Below are 19,016 nucleotides of genomic sequence, written 5' to 3' on the forward strand. Positions count from 1 at the left end.
AATTAGTTCAGCGTAGGAAGGAGCCTTTCTGTTTTCTGACCTTGCGACATCACGCGTGGCAAGTATGAACTTTCCGGGGGAGGAATATGCAGAAAAACTGAATGTGGACAAGCTCTATGTGCTATCTTTCAGCAGATTTCAAAGAAACTCATTCCAAGGATGGCTATAATGGTGCAGTAAAGAAAGACAATGACAGAATTCAAATTGGGACAGGTACATGGAAGGCTATTAACAGGCAAAGTGGGGCAAGACAGAGACACACCAGGTCATGAATAACCAACACAGAGGTCCAAGTCTGTTTCTAGCTGAGCATATTTTACTCACACAGTAAGAATCCACTATGATATATATTTTTAAAATGTTTTATTTATTTATTCATGAGAGGCAGAGGCAGAGGGAGAAGCAGGCTCCCCGCCTAGCAGGGAGCCCGATGCGGGACTCGATCCCAGAACCCTGGGATCAGGACCTGAGCTGAAGGCAGACGCTTAACCATCTGAGCCACCCAGGCGCCCATATTTCTTTTTTTTTAAAGATTTTATTTATTTGAGAGAGAGAGAGGGAGAGTATGAGAGAGGGGAGGGTTAGAGAGAGAAGCAGACGCCCTGCTGAGCTGGGAGCCCGATGCGGGACTCGATCCTGGGACTCCAGGATCATGACCTGAGCCAAAGGCAGTTGCTTAACCAACTGAGCCACCCAGGCGCCCCACTATGCTATTTCTAAGCAACTTGGTTCTCTTAGGTCTTGACTCATTAGTAAAATTATTCTCCCCCCACCCTTTTTTTAATAGCATGTGGTGGTATTTTGAGAACTAAACAGCTGACTTAGGCAAACATACTGCAATCTTATGGCCTGTACTTTCTTTTCTCCTCCCTGGGATATTATGGGAAGGGCCCTATTTTGCTAGAGATGGGCTGGCCCCGTTTGGGTTCCTGCCACAGCACATGGTACAGACCTGGGTGTTCTGTCCGAGCACCAGTGTCCTCAGTGTTGCAGGCAGAAGGTTGGAGTTCAAGGTCCCTTCCAGCCTAACGTCGTGCAGCTCTTTGTCCCACTGTCCACTGAGGCAAAGAGTTGTACATCCCAAGGAAACTTCTTTCACACAGTGTGTGATGGGCAATTGCTATAGCCCCTGCGAATGAAGAATAGCTGGGTTTCTAGGCACAGGAGGTTAAAAGAAATTGGTTTGGGTTTGATGAAGTATGTTTTATTACATGCGACATCAACAGGAGAGGGGAGGCAATCCTTTCGTGCCCATTGCCGTATCCATCAGACTAGCTCAGCAGGCAATTTGTGTGACCTGAGTGTGGAGTCCCTGTGCGCACCTGGGGACAGAGCGTGGAGAGTTGGCTCTCATTTTCTATTGCTCCGTAATGAGTGACCACAACTCCGTAGCTGGAAACACCCATTCATTAGCCCCTAGTTCTGTAGGTCAGAAGTCTGGGCATGGCATGACAGGGTTCTCTGCTCAAGATCTCCCTAAAATCGAGGTCAGGCCACGTGCTCATCTGGAGCTCCGAGTCCTCCTCCAGGCTCATGTGGGAGTGCAGGACTCTGTTCTCTGTAGTCAAAGGACGGCGGTCTTCATTCCCTGCTCCTGCAGGGGAATGGGGGTGGGGGGGATGGCCCTACATGGCCCCTAACATCTTCAAAGCCAGCAAACAAGAATCTCCTTTCCATGGAACCCCTTATATGCTTCGAATCTCTCTCCCCAGGAAAAGCCCTGCCCCTTTTAAGGACTGACCTAATTAGGTTGGGAACACTCAGATAATCTCCCTATCTTGAGGGCACCTGATTTGGACCTTAATTACACCTGCAAAATCCCTGCCCAGCAGTACCTAGATTAGCATTTGAATAACTGGGAGGAGGTGTGTGTATACATGGGGTGGGGGGGGAGGGCAGGAACCTTGGGGCCACCTTTGATTCCTGCCTCCCGCAGAGGCTGTGTGAGAGCAGAGTGTAGAAGGCTTGGAGGCCCTTTCTTCGCCTGCAGGTCTTGAAGTCAGGATGTGCTGTGGTTAGAGGCTGCAATTTAGGAGGCTGGAGCAGGGGGACACAGAGGCTGCAGGAGGCTGAGGGCCTGGATTAGGGTGGGGTCTGTGGGAAGGACGAGGAAATCACAAATGGGAGAGACATTCCACAAGTGATTTGCAGGGGGTGAGATTTTTGAGGGGGTCGTCGGAGAGGTCACTTGTTTCAGGGCTGGTGACCCGGAGATGGGGGGCTGGGAGCCACCAGAGGAAGCCATGGCCGGAGGCTCGCCACGGGTGCGATTTGCCATTCGAGCATCTCTTTTACCCGCACCGGTTTCATGGTCCACAAATTAGTTTCTGAAAGAAAAGAATGTCTCTCTGATTGCCTCTAAGTGTACGGTAAATAAAGAGTTCTCTTTGGAAATGGTTTCCAAGGATTACTTTTTTGTCCCGGTTTCTTCCTGCAAAACATCAAGTTGGAGTTTGGACCAGCTCCCTTAGTTCCTTCCTGTCTCTATTCGTCTGCAATTCTGTGACTCCATTACGAGAACCAAATGGAAGGGGGTGGGGGGTGGGGGGTGGTTTGGTAATGATAACAATATCAGTGTTTGTTCCAGATATGATTGTCTTAGTCATGGGAACTTTACCACCTTTTATCATTCCATTGCTTTTTTTCTGTTGGAAATAAGCTTGCCATTAACATGGTGCTGTGTCAGCTACACTCGCCCGAGGGGTTGTGTCTCCACTGCTGGTTGTTCAGCTCTGCTCAAATATTTTGGCCTCTGGAGAGAGAGAGAGAGAGAGAGAGAGAGAGAGAGAGAGAGAGTGTGTGTTTCTAGAATGGATGGATTCAGCGTGTACATTCGTAACTTCTGGTATATGACTTCCTGGATGAACAGAAAACAACCCGAAGTGTCATCTTCAGTCACTAATTGGGAATTGATTGATCAGACTTAGAGTGAGCCATCTGAGCAGGTGTGTGGAGGTGGAACTCTCTCTGTAGCTTATTCACCCCGGAGCATCCTCTCCTTCCAGGTAGACTGATGGTGTAAAATCATCCATCCATGGTCTGCATCCTGCTCAAACCATGGTGAGAAATGAAATGCCTTTTTCCGTGAAAATTCACCTGCCCGTAGAAGTACTTTTCCTTCTGCTTTGAAGCAGAATAACTGAAGTAGAAAAATGGATGGGCGCCTGGGTGGCTCAGTCGGTTAAGCGTCTGCCTTCAGCTCAGGTCATGATCCCAGGGTCCTGGGATCGAGTCCCGCATCGGCTCCCTGCTCAGCAGGGAGTCTGCTTCTCCCTCTCCCTCTGCCATTCCCCCCTGCTGGTGATCTCTCTCTCTCTCAAATAAAGAAATAAAATCTTAAAAAAAAAAATGGAAAATCTTTTTCAACTTTTTACTGAAGTACAACATGTGTATGGAGACAAGCATATGGCTCAGTGAGTTTTTTTCACAAACTGAATCCTCCCTTGTCATGAACACCCAGACTTTAAAAAACAGAACATTATGAGTCCCATAGAAGTCCCTTTGTGTTCCCTTCCAGTCAGCGCCCCTCCAAGGGGACTGGTCGTAACTTGGAATAGCCTGGGTTAGCTTTGTTGGTCTTGTGGTCTGTATAAATGCAATCACAGGGCATAGACTTGCATGTCTGCCTTCTTTGGCTCGACATGGTGAGATTTATTCCAGTCGTTGAAGTGTGCTTATGAACAGAAGGCGACTTTCCATTAATGAAGCATCAGGCGATGGAACAGATTGATGAATTTTGAGGGTATGGGACAGAGGGAAGATAAAGGGTACAACCCTTTTAGAAAATAGATGAGTCACATTTGCCAACAGACTTAAAAATTATTAGTATTCTTTAGCTCCTAGAGCTAAAGATTTTTTTTTTTTTTTTAAGATTTTATTTATTTATTTGACAGAGAGAGACACAGCGAGAGAGGGAACACAGGCAGGGGGAGTGGGAGAGGGAGAAGCAGGCTTCCTGCTGAACAGGGAGCCCGATGCGGGGCTCGATCCCAGGACCCCGGGATCATGACCTGAGCCGAAGGCAGATGCTTAAAGACTGAGCCACCCAGGCGCCCTTAGCTCAGTATTTTCACTACTAGGAAGCTATCCTTAGAAAATAGTCAACAAAACCTCTGTACACACACAAAATGGTTATTACAATGTTATTTTTAAGAGCAGAAAAATGTGGAAATAGGCTAAGTGCTTGTAGTTGGAAAATGGTGACATGTTTACGTTCATTAAAATAATGTTTAGGAAGAATCTTTAAAGCTGTGTTAACATGCTCAAAATATAAGGTTCAAGTAACCAGGATGTAAATGTATATTCAGTATGAGAGAAACTGTTACCGAAATAGGCATTTTCAAAAGGACTGGAAAGAATTATAACACAGTGTCAATAATGTTGCTTTTCCTCCGGATGGTGGGATTATGGGAATTTTTTCCCTTATTCCTGGCCAGTTTTTTTTTTTTTTTTTTTTACTTCTAGTTTATGTTACTGTTTCTAATTAGAAATAAAAACCTTAAAGTTTGAAGAGTGTTAATGTTGGCATACTCCTTAAGAATCAACGATACGTTTTCTTGGCGATGTTTTGGGCTTTGCATCCTTACCCCCACGTGAACCTCAGCAGTGAGCTCTGGGTGGTAAGCTCTGCATCTGGCTTTGTAGCTTTTCTGGTTTTCTCTGTTAGGCCAGCTCAACTACCAGGCGGCCTCTCCTGACGAAGGCGCTCTAGTGAACGCTGCCAGGAACTTTGGCTTTGCCTTCCTCGCGAGGACCCAGAACACGATCACCATCAGTGAGTTGGGAACTGAGAGGACCTACGATGTTCTTGCCATTTTGGACTTCAACAGTGACCGGAAGCGAATGTCTATCATTGGTAGGTCTCCTTCAAGAGTCTGTGTCTGTGGAACACTCATTTAGATGCTGCCTTTTGCACATTTAATGATAATTTATTTAATGACCCCAGAATAAAACAGGCAATAAATGAACCACTTAGCTCCTGGGAGATTGCCACGGGCTTATCGAAACATGGTTTTTCCCTTCATTCTGCCTGGTGTCCATCGCGCACAGGGACAACGGCATTGTATCTGAGTCTTGCCCATGCTGGCATTCTTCCACGATATGAGCTGCCAGGTGCTGAATCGAGGGTGGGGACATGGTGGGTGGTCGAGCCGCACACACGTTGTTATTTTGTGAGGCCCTCCGAGCACTTCTGCCCTTCACTTGGCATCAGGGAAGGGAGAGGCGGCAAGCGAGGGGTTCAGAGAAAAGCAAGGCTGTGCCTATGAAGCAGAAGTGTACCCCCAGTCCAGGCACGGGACAGCAGGCCACCAGGTGGAGAGGGTGACTGCTTCCCAGTGTTGAAAGTTTTAAGTTCATAATGTAAAACAATTTCAGACTTACAGAAAGACGGCAAGAATGGTTTAAAAAACTCTTGTATTCTCGTCCACATCCACCAACTATTAGCATGGGCCCCATAGCCTTCATCATTTTCATCACATACAGGTTCTTGTTTCCTGAACCATTTGAGAGTCAATTGTGGAGCTAATAAGCTGCTTTTCCCTAAATACTGAAGTAGGTACGTCCTATGAATAAGAACATTCACTTATATATAAATAAAATGGCCAGAATCAGGAAGTTTAACATGAAACAATATTTTTATCTAATCTACAGGATGTTTTCAGATTTTACCGGAAGTTTTCTTTCTTTTCCCTTCTTTCCTTCCTTCCTTCCTGGTTTAAGATAAGATCCAAGATTGCATAGGGCATTAGGGTATTGTTAACTCTAGTCTCCTTTAATTTAGAAGTTTCTCAATTTTTTTTCTTTCATACATTGACATTTTTGAAAAGCACAGGCCCATTATTTTGTCGAAAGTCTCTCGATTTGGATTTGTGTGATATTCCCTCATGGTTGAATTCAGGTTATGCATTGTTGGCAGGAGGAGTACGCGGATTGACGCTCTGTCCTTCCCAGCATATCACGTCTGCAGGCGCATGATTATTAGTGATGTTCGCTTTGATCACTCAGCAAGTGTCTATGAGATTTCTCCACTGTGAGATTGAATTTTTAACCAGTAAAAATATGTAGATTCAACTGTCTACTGAACACTGGTGTGGCACATTTTCCTGAGTGCTTTCTGTGTGCCTTGCACTGATCTAGGCTGATTATCATGCCTGGCATTTACCTTGAAGAATTCAAAATCCAGTTAGCGATGAGGACACATGCTATTATTACTGCACAGATCCAAAAATCTAAGAAAAATGGTCACAGGGAGTCATGTTATGGTCTGAGTATTAAAGGCAGTAAGTGTTACAGGTTTATAGGTAAGAGAGATTCCTACGGCATTGACAAAGAAGGCATCATGGAAGAACCTAGAACACGGCATGGCACACAGTTGGCAATCAGTCAATATTTGCTGCAAAAATAAGTAAGAATATGAAAAACTGAGCTGACTAAACGAATCTTCTCATATTTATTTCACTATTACATTGTCTGTACATAGTGGCTTACTGAGTTTGTTGAGAGTGAAGTTTTTCTAGGTACATTCATGATTTTAAATTGTGAATTATTAGGAGACTAACACTTCAAATTAACTTTATAAATGTGGATTTCTATTACAAAATCACACCTACCTTTGTTATTTGCTTTTCCTTCTCTTGCTACTAGTGAGAACCCCAGAAGGCAATATCAGGCTTTATTGTAAAGGTGCTGACACTGTGATTTATGAACGGTTACATCAGATGAATCCTACAAAACAAGAGACACAGGATGCCCTGGATGTAAGTCCCACTCTTACCCTTTATGCCACAGATTGCAAACTTCCTTTCTGATACTATCTTGTAAGCTCAAGTGAGAGTTGTGTGTTAACTGTTGGCCTCTCCCTTGTCTCGGTATAGTTGTGTGGAAAGGGCATGAACGTAGGAATACGGCAGGCTGGTTCTGGTTCTGCCCCTGCTGCTGCCTTCCTAGGACATGACCATGATGTCCTTTCCAGCATCCCAGGTCGGCAACATCTGCAGGACTAGCCCAGGGTAATGACTGGTCTCTCTTCTAGTGACCTTGAGCAAGCTACATAACCATAGCGAGCTGTAGTCTTAATATCTGTGTAACCTCCAAGAATTCCACCAACCTCCTAGTGTACAATGAAGGAAAGAAAGCATTCATGTATGATGGGGCATGACAAAGCAATGAGGTGGATAATTGAGTTCTGAGGCATTTGTCAGTAAATCAGTTTGGTCTTCATTACTTCAAATTTGTTATCTGAGGGGAGTGTGAACTTTGTCCAGTGATAATTGCAGCTATTCAGAATGCTTCTGGAAATTTCTCTCTTGGAATTGCCTACCAATCCGCATATTGTTTTGGTTCTATTAATGATGGCAATGAAGTATGGAGCACATCATCGGTCCTGGTATCCCAGTCCTGCCTTTTTGTTTCGTGTCCTTGGGGGAAACGGTTGATGTCTCACTGAAGCATTAATTGCCCATGTGAAAGAGGAAGAAAAAGAGGATAATTCCTACCAAGGAAGGTTGTTACAAGGGAAAGCATCTTGCACAATTCCCAGCATTTATTTATTTTTTTTTTAAAAGATTTTTTATTTATTTGACAGAGAGAGACATAGCGAGAGTAGGAACACAAGCAGGGGGAGTGGGAGAGGGAGAAGCAGGCTTCCCGCAGAGCAGGGAGCCCAATGTGGGACTCGATCCCAGGACCCTGGGATCATGACCTGAGCCGAAGGCAGACGCTTAACGACTGAGCCACCCAGGAGCCCCACAATTCCCAGCGTTTAGTAAGTGCTTAGTAGAGGGTAGTTTCTTCCCTTTACTTTAATGGTCTGGTTGAGTTTGGGGGCCAGCCAAAGGTCCTTCAGGAAGAAGCCTGTATGTATATGTTGTTTACTCTTGGGATCACATTTTTAGATATGTTGTCAAAGCAGTTACAGTGGGTAATTTCTCATGAGGATATGAACAGTGGCAGTTTAATCAAACAGATGCAGAACCTTCCAAAGAATCTTTGAAAGCGGACACTCAGTTGGGTGAACTCGTTCCACCATCTTGGCTAGACAAGATGCAGTTGTGAAGTAATAAAACCTTTTTACTGGCTCATACTTTAGCTATTTAAAATAGCTTAAATGTGTTCACCATGATTAAATTTTCCAGACACTCCTTTTCATTTAAATGTTTTATATCAGCTTTAACAGTGGCTCAGGTATTTCAGAATTGGCTTGAGGAAATAATGCTTGATTGAGAGTTCATAGCTGATTGGGCTCGTAACAGTTTGTGGGAACAAGTTATAAAATTGTCAGGTCTGTGTTTACGACATCATTACACCCCAAGGCAGCTCCCTTGTCTGTTATTTTCTGAGTCATTATGAGAAAAAGTTTTCTTCACTCCAGTGACGTGATTTAGAAGAAATGTATACTTTTCTCTTTAACTAATTTGGGAACTACATATAGGATCGGAGAATACTTGAATACTTAGAAAAACAAAGTATTTGTTTAATCTCGTCTACAGAATGTATTTATTCAGAATTCATTATCTTTCATGACCTCTTTTTAAATTCTTACTGTATTACTTCAAAGAAAGATTTCAAACTCGATCTTGAATTACATAAAATTAACTATTGTTTGTTGGATGGATTATCTTTTACATAGATCTTTGCAAGTGAGACTCTTAGAACTCTGTGCCTTTGCTACAAGGAAATTGAAGAAAAAGAATATGAAGAATGGAATAAAAAGTATATGGCTGCCAGTTTAGTCTCCACCAACCGGGATGAAGCTCTGGATAAAGTGTATGAAGAGATTGAAAAAGACTTAATTGTGAGTTTTAACCTTCATAATTTGATATTCTAAACAGAATTGGAAGTTTTATTAAGTTTTATTTTTAATCTCATGCTTGAAAGATAATTCTAACTTTAGCGTTTCAAATTGGTACAATGGAACTAGGTCATTTGAGTTTCTTTTGTTCAGCAAGCAAAATAGAAATCGCCATTATGAGAAACCAAAAGACAGAAAACATTGAGATTCTGATCTGATTCTATTATTTTTATATCACTCATTAAAATGCATTATGATTTTTACATGATAACCACATATTTATTACATTTTGAGAATCACTGAAATTTTTATTTTTCAAAACCTTGAAACAAGAAAAATATACCGTTTATAAGTGAAATTTCTCAAAATTTAGTACTTACTGCTTGTAGAGTTTAGATTAGAAGGATATGTTCAACAAATAGCTGGTATCGACCTTTAGTGAAAGGAAGTGGCTTGTGTCCGTGTGTGAAGCAGTAGGTATACAATGAAAGTATGTTTTTAATGTCCTTAATTTTGTACTTATATTTTTATCTTGGTAAACTGCTTTAAGAAAAAAGTTTTTGAATGTTTGGTTTTTGGTGAGTGTGAGACGCAGCAGCCTTCCCTGTCATTGCTGGCCAGCGGCCCCAGTGGAGCACCAACTGGGCTGTATAATTAGCCCTTCTTCTGTTTACAGGTTGGCAAACTGCAATTACAGAACATTTTGAGCTTACTTGCTAATTCCTTTTTTTTTTTTTTTTCATATACATTCCAGCTATTGGGAGCAACAGCAATTGAAGACAAGCTCCAGGATGGAGTCCCAGAAACCATTTCAAAACTCGCAAAGGCTGACATTAAGATCTGGGTGCTCACTGGAGACAAAAAGGGTAATTCAATTTTCAGGGAAGCGCTATCTGTTAATTCATTAAATATTCATAGCTCCTATTTCCCTTGCCCAAGATGACTTTCTCAGGCTTTCCATCCTGCACAAATACTGTCCATTTCTTTGAGACAGAGATGCTTTCTTTAAGAAAACCTTCTCCATTATCCCACTTCTCGCAGACAGCATCCTTCCGGAAACCCCCTCAGTAGCAGAGTTTATGTCTCATCATTGAGCTTCTGGTCATACCATGCTGACTGTGATCAGTCTTATCTCCCCAGCCAGATGTGGGCTCCTCTCGTGAAAGGACCATCCCTTTTGTCCCTTCTGTCCTCCCCAGCACTTTGCCATTTGTTGGGCGCAGAATGGAACAATACAGAATGCTGATCAACAACTTCTGTTTTCTGGCCCATTTTATTGCTTGAAAACTGTAATTAAAATTTTATACCCAAAGGATGATCTTAATTTTTAAATTTAGAGCTCCTCAAGTTGTTTGGCATTGCTACCTTACTCCACAAGCCTCCTGCGGAAAATCAGATAATTTCTCTTACCCTGACATGGTTAATGGGTTACATGCTCTGATAAGCTAAAGGAAGTCCTGAACTTAAACAAATAACAATGGGTGGTAATGGAAAAAGGGGGAAAAAAGTCTCCAGTAAGGGCCCCCCATGTGAGGGTTTATGGAAATAGTTATCTTTTTTTTCCCCCTATCACAAAAAGATTAAACCACAGGAACCAACTGTGCTTAGTATTTCAGTGAACACTGATTTATTAAATGACCAGTTCATGTATCTGATAATATAGAACTTTCTGTAATTGAAAACATCTCAACCAGGCTTTGACTTCACTTATTTTATCACAGAAAAATGGGCTTCCCCTCCCCCCTTATTTGATTTCTATACATTGCTACAGAAAAAAGAGCATATTGGCTTGAACCTGCCTATTTCATGACTTGGAAAAAAATGCTCATTACTAGCTAAAGTCAGTCATTCATCAGTAGGAACACTTCATTTTTTTTCTGTTGTAGAAACTGCTGAAAATATAGGATTTGCCTGTGAACTTCTGACTGAAGACACCACTGTCTGCTATGGGGAAGATATAAAGTAAGTAAAGGCAAAAGTAGAGCCAGTAGACATGGCAGATGCAGAGAAATGGGAGCTTAGACTGTCCCCTCAAACAGTTTTCCGCACATTTAAATGAAGCAAGAGACCCCACGTAGTTCCAAGTTATCATGGTTTGACTTTATTTTGAGCAGATTTTAGTGTTACGGGAGCTTGGGGCCTTTATTTACTCTTTCAGGGGCCATTTCTATTCCTTGGGGAGTTCTCAGTGCTTGCCTGCTGACAAAAAAAAAAAAAAAAAAAAGTGAGATCAAGACGTCACTAGCCAATTAATCTGAATTCTCTCCGTGAGCTGCCTTTTCTAAGAATTATAATTTTGGAAGAAATATAGAAGGAAAGAACCCCACAGTTTTGCTTGGAAGGAGACATTTGGGTGGGATGCACCTCTAGACTTGTCTGGGTGGGGCAGGATATTTCAAAGCATAGCTTCTCCTGAAATACTCGAGAGCCCCGAGTCACAGCAGACCTGGAGATGTGTAAGGAAGAGCCTTGTCCTATTAAAAAGCTGGGAGTGTTCTGCACAAGCTCTTAGGCTGTGCTATCTTGACAGTTTTATTTATTCCTCAAGTCTTCTCCTTACGACACCTCCCCCAGGCTGTCAAAAGGGCAGAAGCTGTGAACATACACACTTGCTTAGTCTGGCAAGATGATGAGGGGGTTACGCTTGAGCTTAGCCAGAAGGCCGAGAAGTGATAAGATGATGAGGGAGTTGATGGTTGTTGTTAGTCTTCTAATGATGGTGACAGAACTTTTGCAAATTGTTCCAGTATATTAGGCATTCGGCTAAATTAGACAAAATCAGTAGCTCTAACATCTAAATCAGTTCTGTTTGACTGCATAAACCATGTCTCTCTGTGCTTTTAGCTTTTAAAAAATAGCGATAGACAAATAAATACTAATATGTTTACTTAAGTAGTTTCTTGGTTTCAAGTGATTTGGCTAATTGCCAGATGGTTTTATTTCTTATAGATGGGGGCCTTAATAGAGTTCTGGTCTCTCTCTAAAGTGTTGAAAATTGGGCCCTGAGCTAAATTAGAAGGTAAAATTTATGCACGTAGCAAATTTTATGATCATGCTCTTAGCTAGGTTTACCTTTCCAGAGGGCTGAATTCATCTGTCTTTGTAGATGGATGATTCCTATAGCATGGTTTGAATGGATAACTTCATATTTTTTCTCTTCCAGTGATTTGTCTTGATCACTCCTTAATTTCAACTTGAAAATGAGCAATTAATGTAGAAAAAAAATAATAGATACCTAATCCTCTAGTGCACTGGTTCTCAACTGGGGGTGATTTTGCCTTCCAGGGAACATTTGGCAACGTCTGGAGACATCTTTAGTTGTCGTAATAGGGGAGGCGGGGTACTACTGGCTCCTAGTAGGTAGAGGCCAGGGATGCTGCTAAACATCCTACAATACAACGGACAGCCACATACAACAAAGAAGTACCTGGCCCCAAGACACCAGTAGTGCTAAGGTGGAGAACAGTGGCAGTGTGTGTCACAAGGAAAGCTCTGGACTGAGAATAAGGAGACCTGAGTTTTCATTGCCATTTTCCTATCAGTTTGGTCCAGGTCAATCACCTCATCTCCCTTGGACTAGATTTCCTCCTTTGTAACATGAAGAGTTTGGATGAGATCTTTATGGACCCTTCCACTCCAAAATTCCATAACTCATTTTTCTACCACATGAATGCATTATATGCGGTCTTCTCAATTATTTGCTTATATAAAGCACTGAGAAATTCTCAAAAGCAAACATAACTTTTTGTGGGAGTAAGCTTCTTTTTGCCAAATAGTAGCCACTGTTTGTAATACACCAGGGGTTCACTCCAGGTATCAAAATTCAGATAAAGATTGCCTTCCTTCTGTTGCTCGTGAGCACATTTTCAACTATATCTTCTTTTAGCTGTCTTTGGCAAATAATGGGGCCCCATGGGGGAGGAATTAAGACTTAATGAGATTATGTCATCTGATTTAAAAACGGGCAAAGGACTTGAATAGACTTTTCTCCAAAGAGGATATACCAATGGCCAACAAACATATGAAATGATGCTCAACATCACTAAACATTAGGGAGATGTAAATTAAAGCCAGAATAAGATATCACCTCATACCCTTTCAGGATGGCTCCTATCAAAACAACAACAATGACAACAAAACCTAAAAACAAAACAAATCGAAAAACAAAGTAACAAGTGTGGGCAAGCATGTGAAAACTGGAACCCTTGTGCACTGTTGGTAGGAAATAAAATGGTGCAGCTACTATGGAAAACAGTATGGTGGTTCCTCAAAAAAATTAAAAATAGAATTACCATATGATCTAGCAATCCCACTTGTGGATATATATCCCAAAAGATTGAAAGCCAGAACTCAGAGATTTTCACACCCATGTCCATAGCACCACTATTTACAGTAGCCAAGAAGTGGAAGCAATCCAGATGTCCACTGATGGAGGGATGAATGAATAAACAAAATGTAGTATAGCCATACAATGGAAATATTATTGAAGAGGAAGGAAATTCTGACATGCACTACAATAGGAATGAACCTTGAGGACAGTGAAATAGGCCAATCGCAAAAAAACTAATACTCTGTGATTCCACTTACAGGAGTTATCTAGAGTGGTCAAATTCATAGATACAAAAAATAAAGTAGTAGTGACCAGGGACCAGGGGAAGGGGGAAACGGGGAGTTATTTAATTGGCATAGAGTTTCAGTTTTGAAAGATGAAAATGTTCCGGAGATTGGTTACAAAGCAGTGTGAATATACTTAATACTACTGAACTGTACACTTAGTTAAGATGATAAATTTTATGTGTTTTTTAACTACAATTAAAAAAGATTATATATCAAAAGTACCTCACAGTCAAGGGCCTGTTTATAGTCTTTTACTATTAAACACTTAAATTTCTTTTCCCCCAGTGCTCTTCTTCACACAAGGATGGAAAACCAGAGGAATAGAGGTGGAGTCTATGCAAAATTTGTACCCCCGGTGCATGAAACTTTTTTTCCACCTGGTGAAAACCGTGCCTTAATAATCACTGGTTCTTGGTTGGTGCGTATCATTACTGTGTGCCTTTGGCTTAAACTAAAGCAGTTCATTGTGGAATGATTTTGGATGGTTTCCCATATTAACTGTCAACCTAAAAATCTTTTAGCCTACAAATGAATGGACAATTTCCCAAGTTTGAGACTTAATGTGATCTATGAAAGGAATTATATCAGACTGGTAATATCCCTGGTTTAACAATCAATAGACAATTTTAATTTTCTTCTTTGTACATTTTTTTTTTTTTAAGATTTTATTTATTTATTTGACAGACACACACAGTGAGAGAGGAAACACAAGCAGGGGGAGTGGGAGAGGGAGAAGCAGGCTTCCTGCCGAGCAGGGAGCCTGATGCGGGGCTCGATCCCAGGACCCTGGGATCATGACCTGAGCTGAAGGCAGACGCTTAACGACTGAGCCACCCAGGCGCCCTTCTTTGTACATTTTTATAGTAAATAGGTTTTATAATCGGAACACTATCATCCATGATATAACCTAAGAACCATCCCTCACCTGGCTAAGGTCTGGGGAATGGTACTCTTGATATAAAAACTAAAATGGTTGTAATCCTCTGATTTCACAGAATGAAATTCTTCTGGAGAAAAAGACTAAGAGAAGTAAGATTCTGAAGCTGAAGTTCCCAAGGACAGAAGAAGAACGACGCATGCGGACGCAGAGTAAGCGGTGTCTGGAAGCTAGGAAAGAGCAGCGACAGAAGAACTTTGTAGACCTGGCCTGTGAGTGCAGTGCAGTCATCTGCTGCCGGGTCACCCCCAAGCAGAAGGCAATGGTGGTGGACCTGGTGAAGAGGTACAAGAAGGCCATCACGCTGGCGATCGGAGATGGGGCCAATGATGTAAACATGATCAAAAGTGAGTCTCACCCACAGCCAATGCCACCAGAATTGCCAGAGAGAAGGGATGTTTTGGGGGGTAGTCTTTCCAAATGTCATTGCTTAGGCTTTCATAAAGCTTTCTCATCTGAAACAAGAATATTATCTTTTGATGTCACCTCCAGTTTTGTGATATTATTAAGATAAACCATTTGTTACATGACCACACATGTCCTGTTATGCTGGGTACCTTAACTGCATAATGTATAACTAGACTTAATTCAGCCTATTTTGTAATTCGTGTCTTTTTCTTTTCTTAGAGTCTCTTCCTCCTCCTCCTTGATCTATACTAAGAATATTCCAACTTTATCTTCCTCAGCAGGAGTCAGCTATATTACGTATGTCTTCTTGCTTCTTTATCATGTGTATGTCTGTGACCACTGCCAGTTTAATTCCTCTCCAGTGTGTTCTGCATGTGTTCACCCTACCATAGGACTGGCATTTCTTGTTCCAAATGATACCAATTTCTTTCCCCTACAGCCAGTTCTAGTTCATTTGCCATTGTGTACCCTTAACATAAATGGCTGTGCCAAAAAGGCAAGTAACTCAAACATTATTTTTATAAAGCTACAATGCAGACTTCTAGATGTTGGAGAGAGGGAGGTTACCTTGCAGATGTACCATTTGACTATGTGACTTAGACTTGAAAATTTTTTTGTTCCTCTGAGCTTACCAATAATAGATAATAAAAGGGATCACAAAAATTCAACATAAGTAACCTTGTATGTCCTAAGAATTTTATTAAGTTCTGTTATATGGCAGATACTTTTATATATAATAGGGAGCATCCATTTGGGATGAAAATCAAAGAAACTCAGGTCTCCTTGGAAGTCAGCAGCTTTATCCGTATTGATAGTACCTTTTTGTACTTTAGAAAAACTGGCATCACTTTCATTTGCATAAAAAACAATATGCAGAAATTATGTTTGTTTATAAAGAAGTACAGTGAAATTTAAGTGTCCAAAAATCTGGCCATTTGTTAGCATGTTCCACGTTGAGTAATGGAGCCCAGCAGAAGTGGAGGGAGTTGTAACCCGCCATGTTTTTGCTGCTAGCAAGGACCCAAGGGCTCTCACGGGCTGCCTGCCCTCTCTCCCTCTCTTGGGCCTGAAGGTGTCTGCTGGCTGGTGGGTGTTTTTCGTTGGCCTAACACCCTAAGAATGAACAAGCAGCATGAGAGGGGAGACAGGCAGAAAAGCATGAGGACATGATGGGTTTGTTAAGCAACCCTGAAGGAGCCTACCAGTGAGCCATCTGAAACCACATTTTTGAAGCTTCAGGAAAATCCAGGTGTCTATATTTAGATTATAGGGGGAAAAAAAGTGTGGCCTTATAAAGTACATCTCTTCAGTTGCTTCGAATCCCCTGTGAGCTGTAGCAGTGTTCATTTCACATACTGTCCTTGGTGTGCTCGGCAAAAACGTTGGGCTGGACATCAGGGCTTGTGGCAGGGGTTCTTCCTTCTTGGCTCCACGAGAATCTCCACATTTCCCTTTGTTGCTTGTTCAGGAAAGAAGGCCACGGTTTGGTAGGAAAGAGCAGTTTGGCAACCATGACTAGTCATAAGAATTATTTATGTGTTTTGAAAGAAATCGTAAATATTGACTGAGGCATGCAATTTATTCTATTTTTTAGAATTGCAAAGTGTTGCTGAAAACATAGGTTTGGCCAAGTCACTATGTCGCTTTGAATTTGCCAGACCTAGTATTCTGCCACTATGGCAGGATTTTGGAAGCTTCTTTTAGTTGGAAACCCTGCTGAGTTGGCAGTCATTCTCCGGGTCTAAGTAATAATACGTTGTGTTCTCCAGCACATGTTCTCTAACTGATGTCAGAACGTCTTTACTTCCATGCCTCTTAAGACCTAGATAAAATTTGTAATTCTAGAAGTTGAAACTGTGACTAAATGACTATTGGAAGGACGGATAAAATTGTGACTTTCATTTTTATCCATTCTGGAACCTTCCCTGGCAAAAAAATTCTGCCTCTTAAGGTCATGGTGGGCCATGATTAAATGCTGAAAGTTTAATATTATCTTAGTTAAAATACTTCTGATTGCAAATATTAGAGAGCTAAAGCAAGCTTAAGACAAAAAGATAATTTATTTTAAAAGATATAAAGATGGGGACACCTGGGGGGATCAGTTGGTTAAGTGTCTGCCTTTAGCTCAGGTTGTGATCCCAGGGTTCTGGGATCAAGTCCCATGTTGGGCTCCCTGCTCAGCGGGGAATCTGCTTCTCCCTCTGCCTCTCCCCTCCACTCCTGCTCTCCCAAATTTAAAAAAAAAAAAAGATGTTTTGTGCCTCCTAAGAAGCCACGCCTCAGGAAGATGCTAGAACCAGGACCCCAGCTTCTGGTTTCTCCCTCTTTCTAGATGACTTTACTTCTCTGCCCCTCAGAACCCCTGAGAAAAAAAATATATCTGTCCCACAGCTCAAGAATGTATAGGTTAAAATTCCAAACACAAACATGCCCGAATCTTAATTCCAAAATGTGAAAGAGACACTGATTGCCCCAGCTTGGGTTTTCAGTCAGTTAGTACAAGATACAGACCCCGTTGGGTACTTTAAGCAGGAAGTGATTAATACAGGGGACTAGGTGCTCATGAAAGCTCTGGATGGGCTGAAGAAAGTAGGTGCTAGCCCGAGTCTCTAACATCTTAGTCACTCACCAGAGGAGCTTCTAGCTTTGAGACTCCTGTGAAGGGCTTTTCAGTTGAGCTTTTGTCTGTCAGCATCCAGGCAGCTGGGGAGAGCATACGAACTCTGCTGAAGAAATGCCAAAAAGGGAAGGGGTGCTGGGCCCCAGTTCGCTTCTACTTCCGGAAACTTCAAGTGGCTCCTAACAATGAAACCCAATTCACCAACAGAACCTAGTGCAAGGGAGTCTGAGCAATGTAAGGTTTTTATGTGCTTTCCCACCTTTCCAGTAGAACAAGGGTGGAATGAAAGTTGGGAGGGCCAATTTGTAGTATCTGCCAATAGCAGCTGACTCAGCTGTGGCCAGGGAGGCAGGAACGCACAGTCTGCATAGACTCCTTGGATTAACCCCGTGGGCGGGAAGGATGGCCTATCAGCTGGGCAGATAATCCAAATGGAATTCACCACCCACCTGAGATCCTTCCACAAATACCTTTTGGAGGCCCCAGCATGTGCTCTTTTGAGCAACTTGTATCTCTGACATTGAGTTCAGAAGCTGGGGTGGGGCTGGTGAGAGAGAGTTTTCACATATATTGTTCCATGAATGTGTTTCTTTGTTTTGCTGTGGAAACATTTTTATCACTTAAATATTTCGCCTTAAAATTAGCTTACGATTCACATATCTTCTCCCTCTGTCCCACAGCTGCCCACATTGGTGTTGGAATAAGTGGACAAGAAGGCATGCAAGCTGTCATGTCAAGTGACTACTCCTTTGCCCAGTTCAGATACTTGCAGAGACTGTTGCTGGTACATGGCCGGTGGTCTTACATAAGGATGTGCAAGTTCCTACGATACTTCTTTTATAAAAACTTTGCATTTACTTTGGTTCATTTCTGGTACTCCTTCTTCAATGGGTACTCTGCACAGGTAAGAGAATAATAATTATTATTACCTGATGAGTAGAAGTCTTATATAAATAAAACTCTACTTCTGAGAAAAACATTTCCCCTCCATACTTGCAGTTTTGATGCTCTATCTCTTAATAGTTGCACAGATTGAGATGATAGATGACTTTTCTAAAAGGTTTCTGGTGCTTTAAAAATACTTTATTTTGCCTTTAAAAAGTTGGGATTTGTTCCTGACCTACTGGCTTTTGTTATGTGACTTTGCCTTCATCCTAGATTTTTTATCCTAAGTCACCCTGCCATTAAGAATAGTGATAACAGGGGTGCCTGGGTGGCTCAGTTGGTTAAGCGACTGCCTTCGGCTCAGGTCATGATCCTGGAGTCCCAGGATCGAGTCCCGCATCGGCAGCGAGTCTGCTTCTCCCTCTGAACCTCCCTCCTCATGCTATCTCATTCTATCAAATAAATAAATAAAAATCTTTAAAAAAAAAAATAGTGATAACAAATTATTCATCGTTGAACATAAAAAGTGATATTGTGACCAAGGCTAAAGGGATTATGTAAATTTTGGATGACTGATTTAGCCTGTTGGTTTTTGTTTTTGTTTGTGCTGAAATGGCAGCGGGGGACATATAGAGCATGCTGAAATGGTGATACAGCAGAAAAATATCATTAGTGAAAATGAACCTAAGTCAGTGCTTGTGGTTGTCCAAACTTCTGATGCCACTGCCACAGACAAATGGTATCAGAAGAGCCGCAGA

General features: G+C 41.9%; 1 protein-coding gene and 1 long non-coding RNA gene across 6 annotated transcripts in view; one reads left to right on the top strand and one right to left on the bottom strand.

Moving 5' to 3' along the window:
• ATP8B1 (ATPase phospholipid transporting 8B1) overlaps window positions 1-19,016 on the top strand; it is a 135,857-nt gene that overhangs the window by 98,227 nt on the left and 18,614 nt on the right. For all 4 annotated transcript variants that reach the window (XM_081801123.1, XM_006736928.3, XM_081801124.1 and 1 more), the window contains exons 16-23: window positions 4,667-4,855; window positions 6,646-6,758; window positions 8,630-8,794; window positions 9,546-9,657; window positions 10,678-10,753; window positions 13,694-13,826; window positions 14,404-14,692; window positions 18,054-18,277. In XM_081801123.1, the coding sequence (XP_081657249.1) occupies window positions 4,667-4,855; window positions 6,646-6,758; window positions 8,630-8,794; window positions 9,546-9,657; window positions 10,678-10,753; window positions 13,694-13,826; window positions 14,404-14,692; window positions 18,054-18,277 (1,301 nt within the window). The remainder of the gene's footprint in view (window positions 1-4,666; window positions 4,856-6,645; window positions 6,759-8,629; window positions 8,795-9,545; window positions 9,658-10,677; window positions 10,754-13,693; window positions 13,827-14,403; window positions 14,693-18,053; window positions 18,278-19,016) is intronic.
• LOC115942203 (uncharacterized) overlaps window positions 1-19,016 on the bottom strand; it is a 95,202-nt gene that overhangs the window by 30,201 nt on the left and 45,985 nt on the right. Inside the window, exon 8 of one of the 2 annotated variants that reach the window (XR_014139576.1) lies at window positions 17,383-18,269. This is a non-coding gene — a long non-coding RNA (uncharacterized LOC115942203). Of the gene's footprint in view, window positions 1-15,432; window positions 18,270-19,016 lie in introns of those variants that run through there. The other variant, XR_014139577.1, reaches the window with a different exon arrangement.

This window comes from Leptonychotes weddellii, chromosome 13 (genome assembly GCF_054177405.1).
Source record: "Leptonychotes weddellii isolate Sample4059 chromosome 13, ASM5417740v2, whole genome shotgun sequence".
Taxonomy (NCBI): domain Eukaryota; kingdom Metazoa; phylum Chordata; class Mammalia; order Carnivora; family Phocidae; genus Leptonychotes; species Leptonychotes weddellii.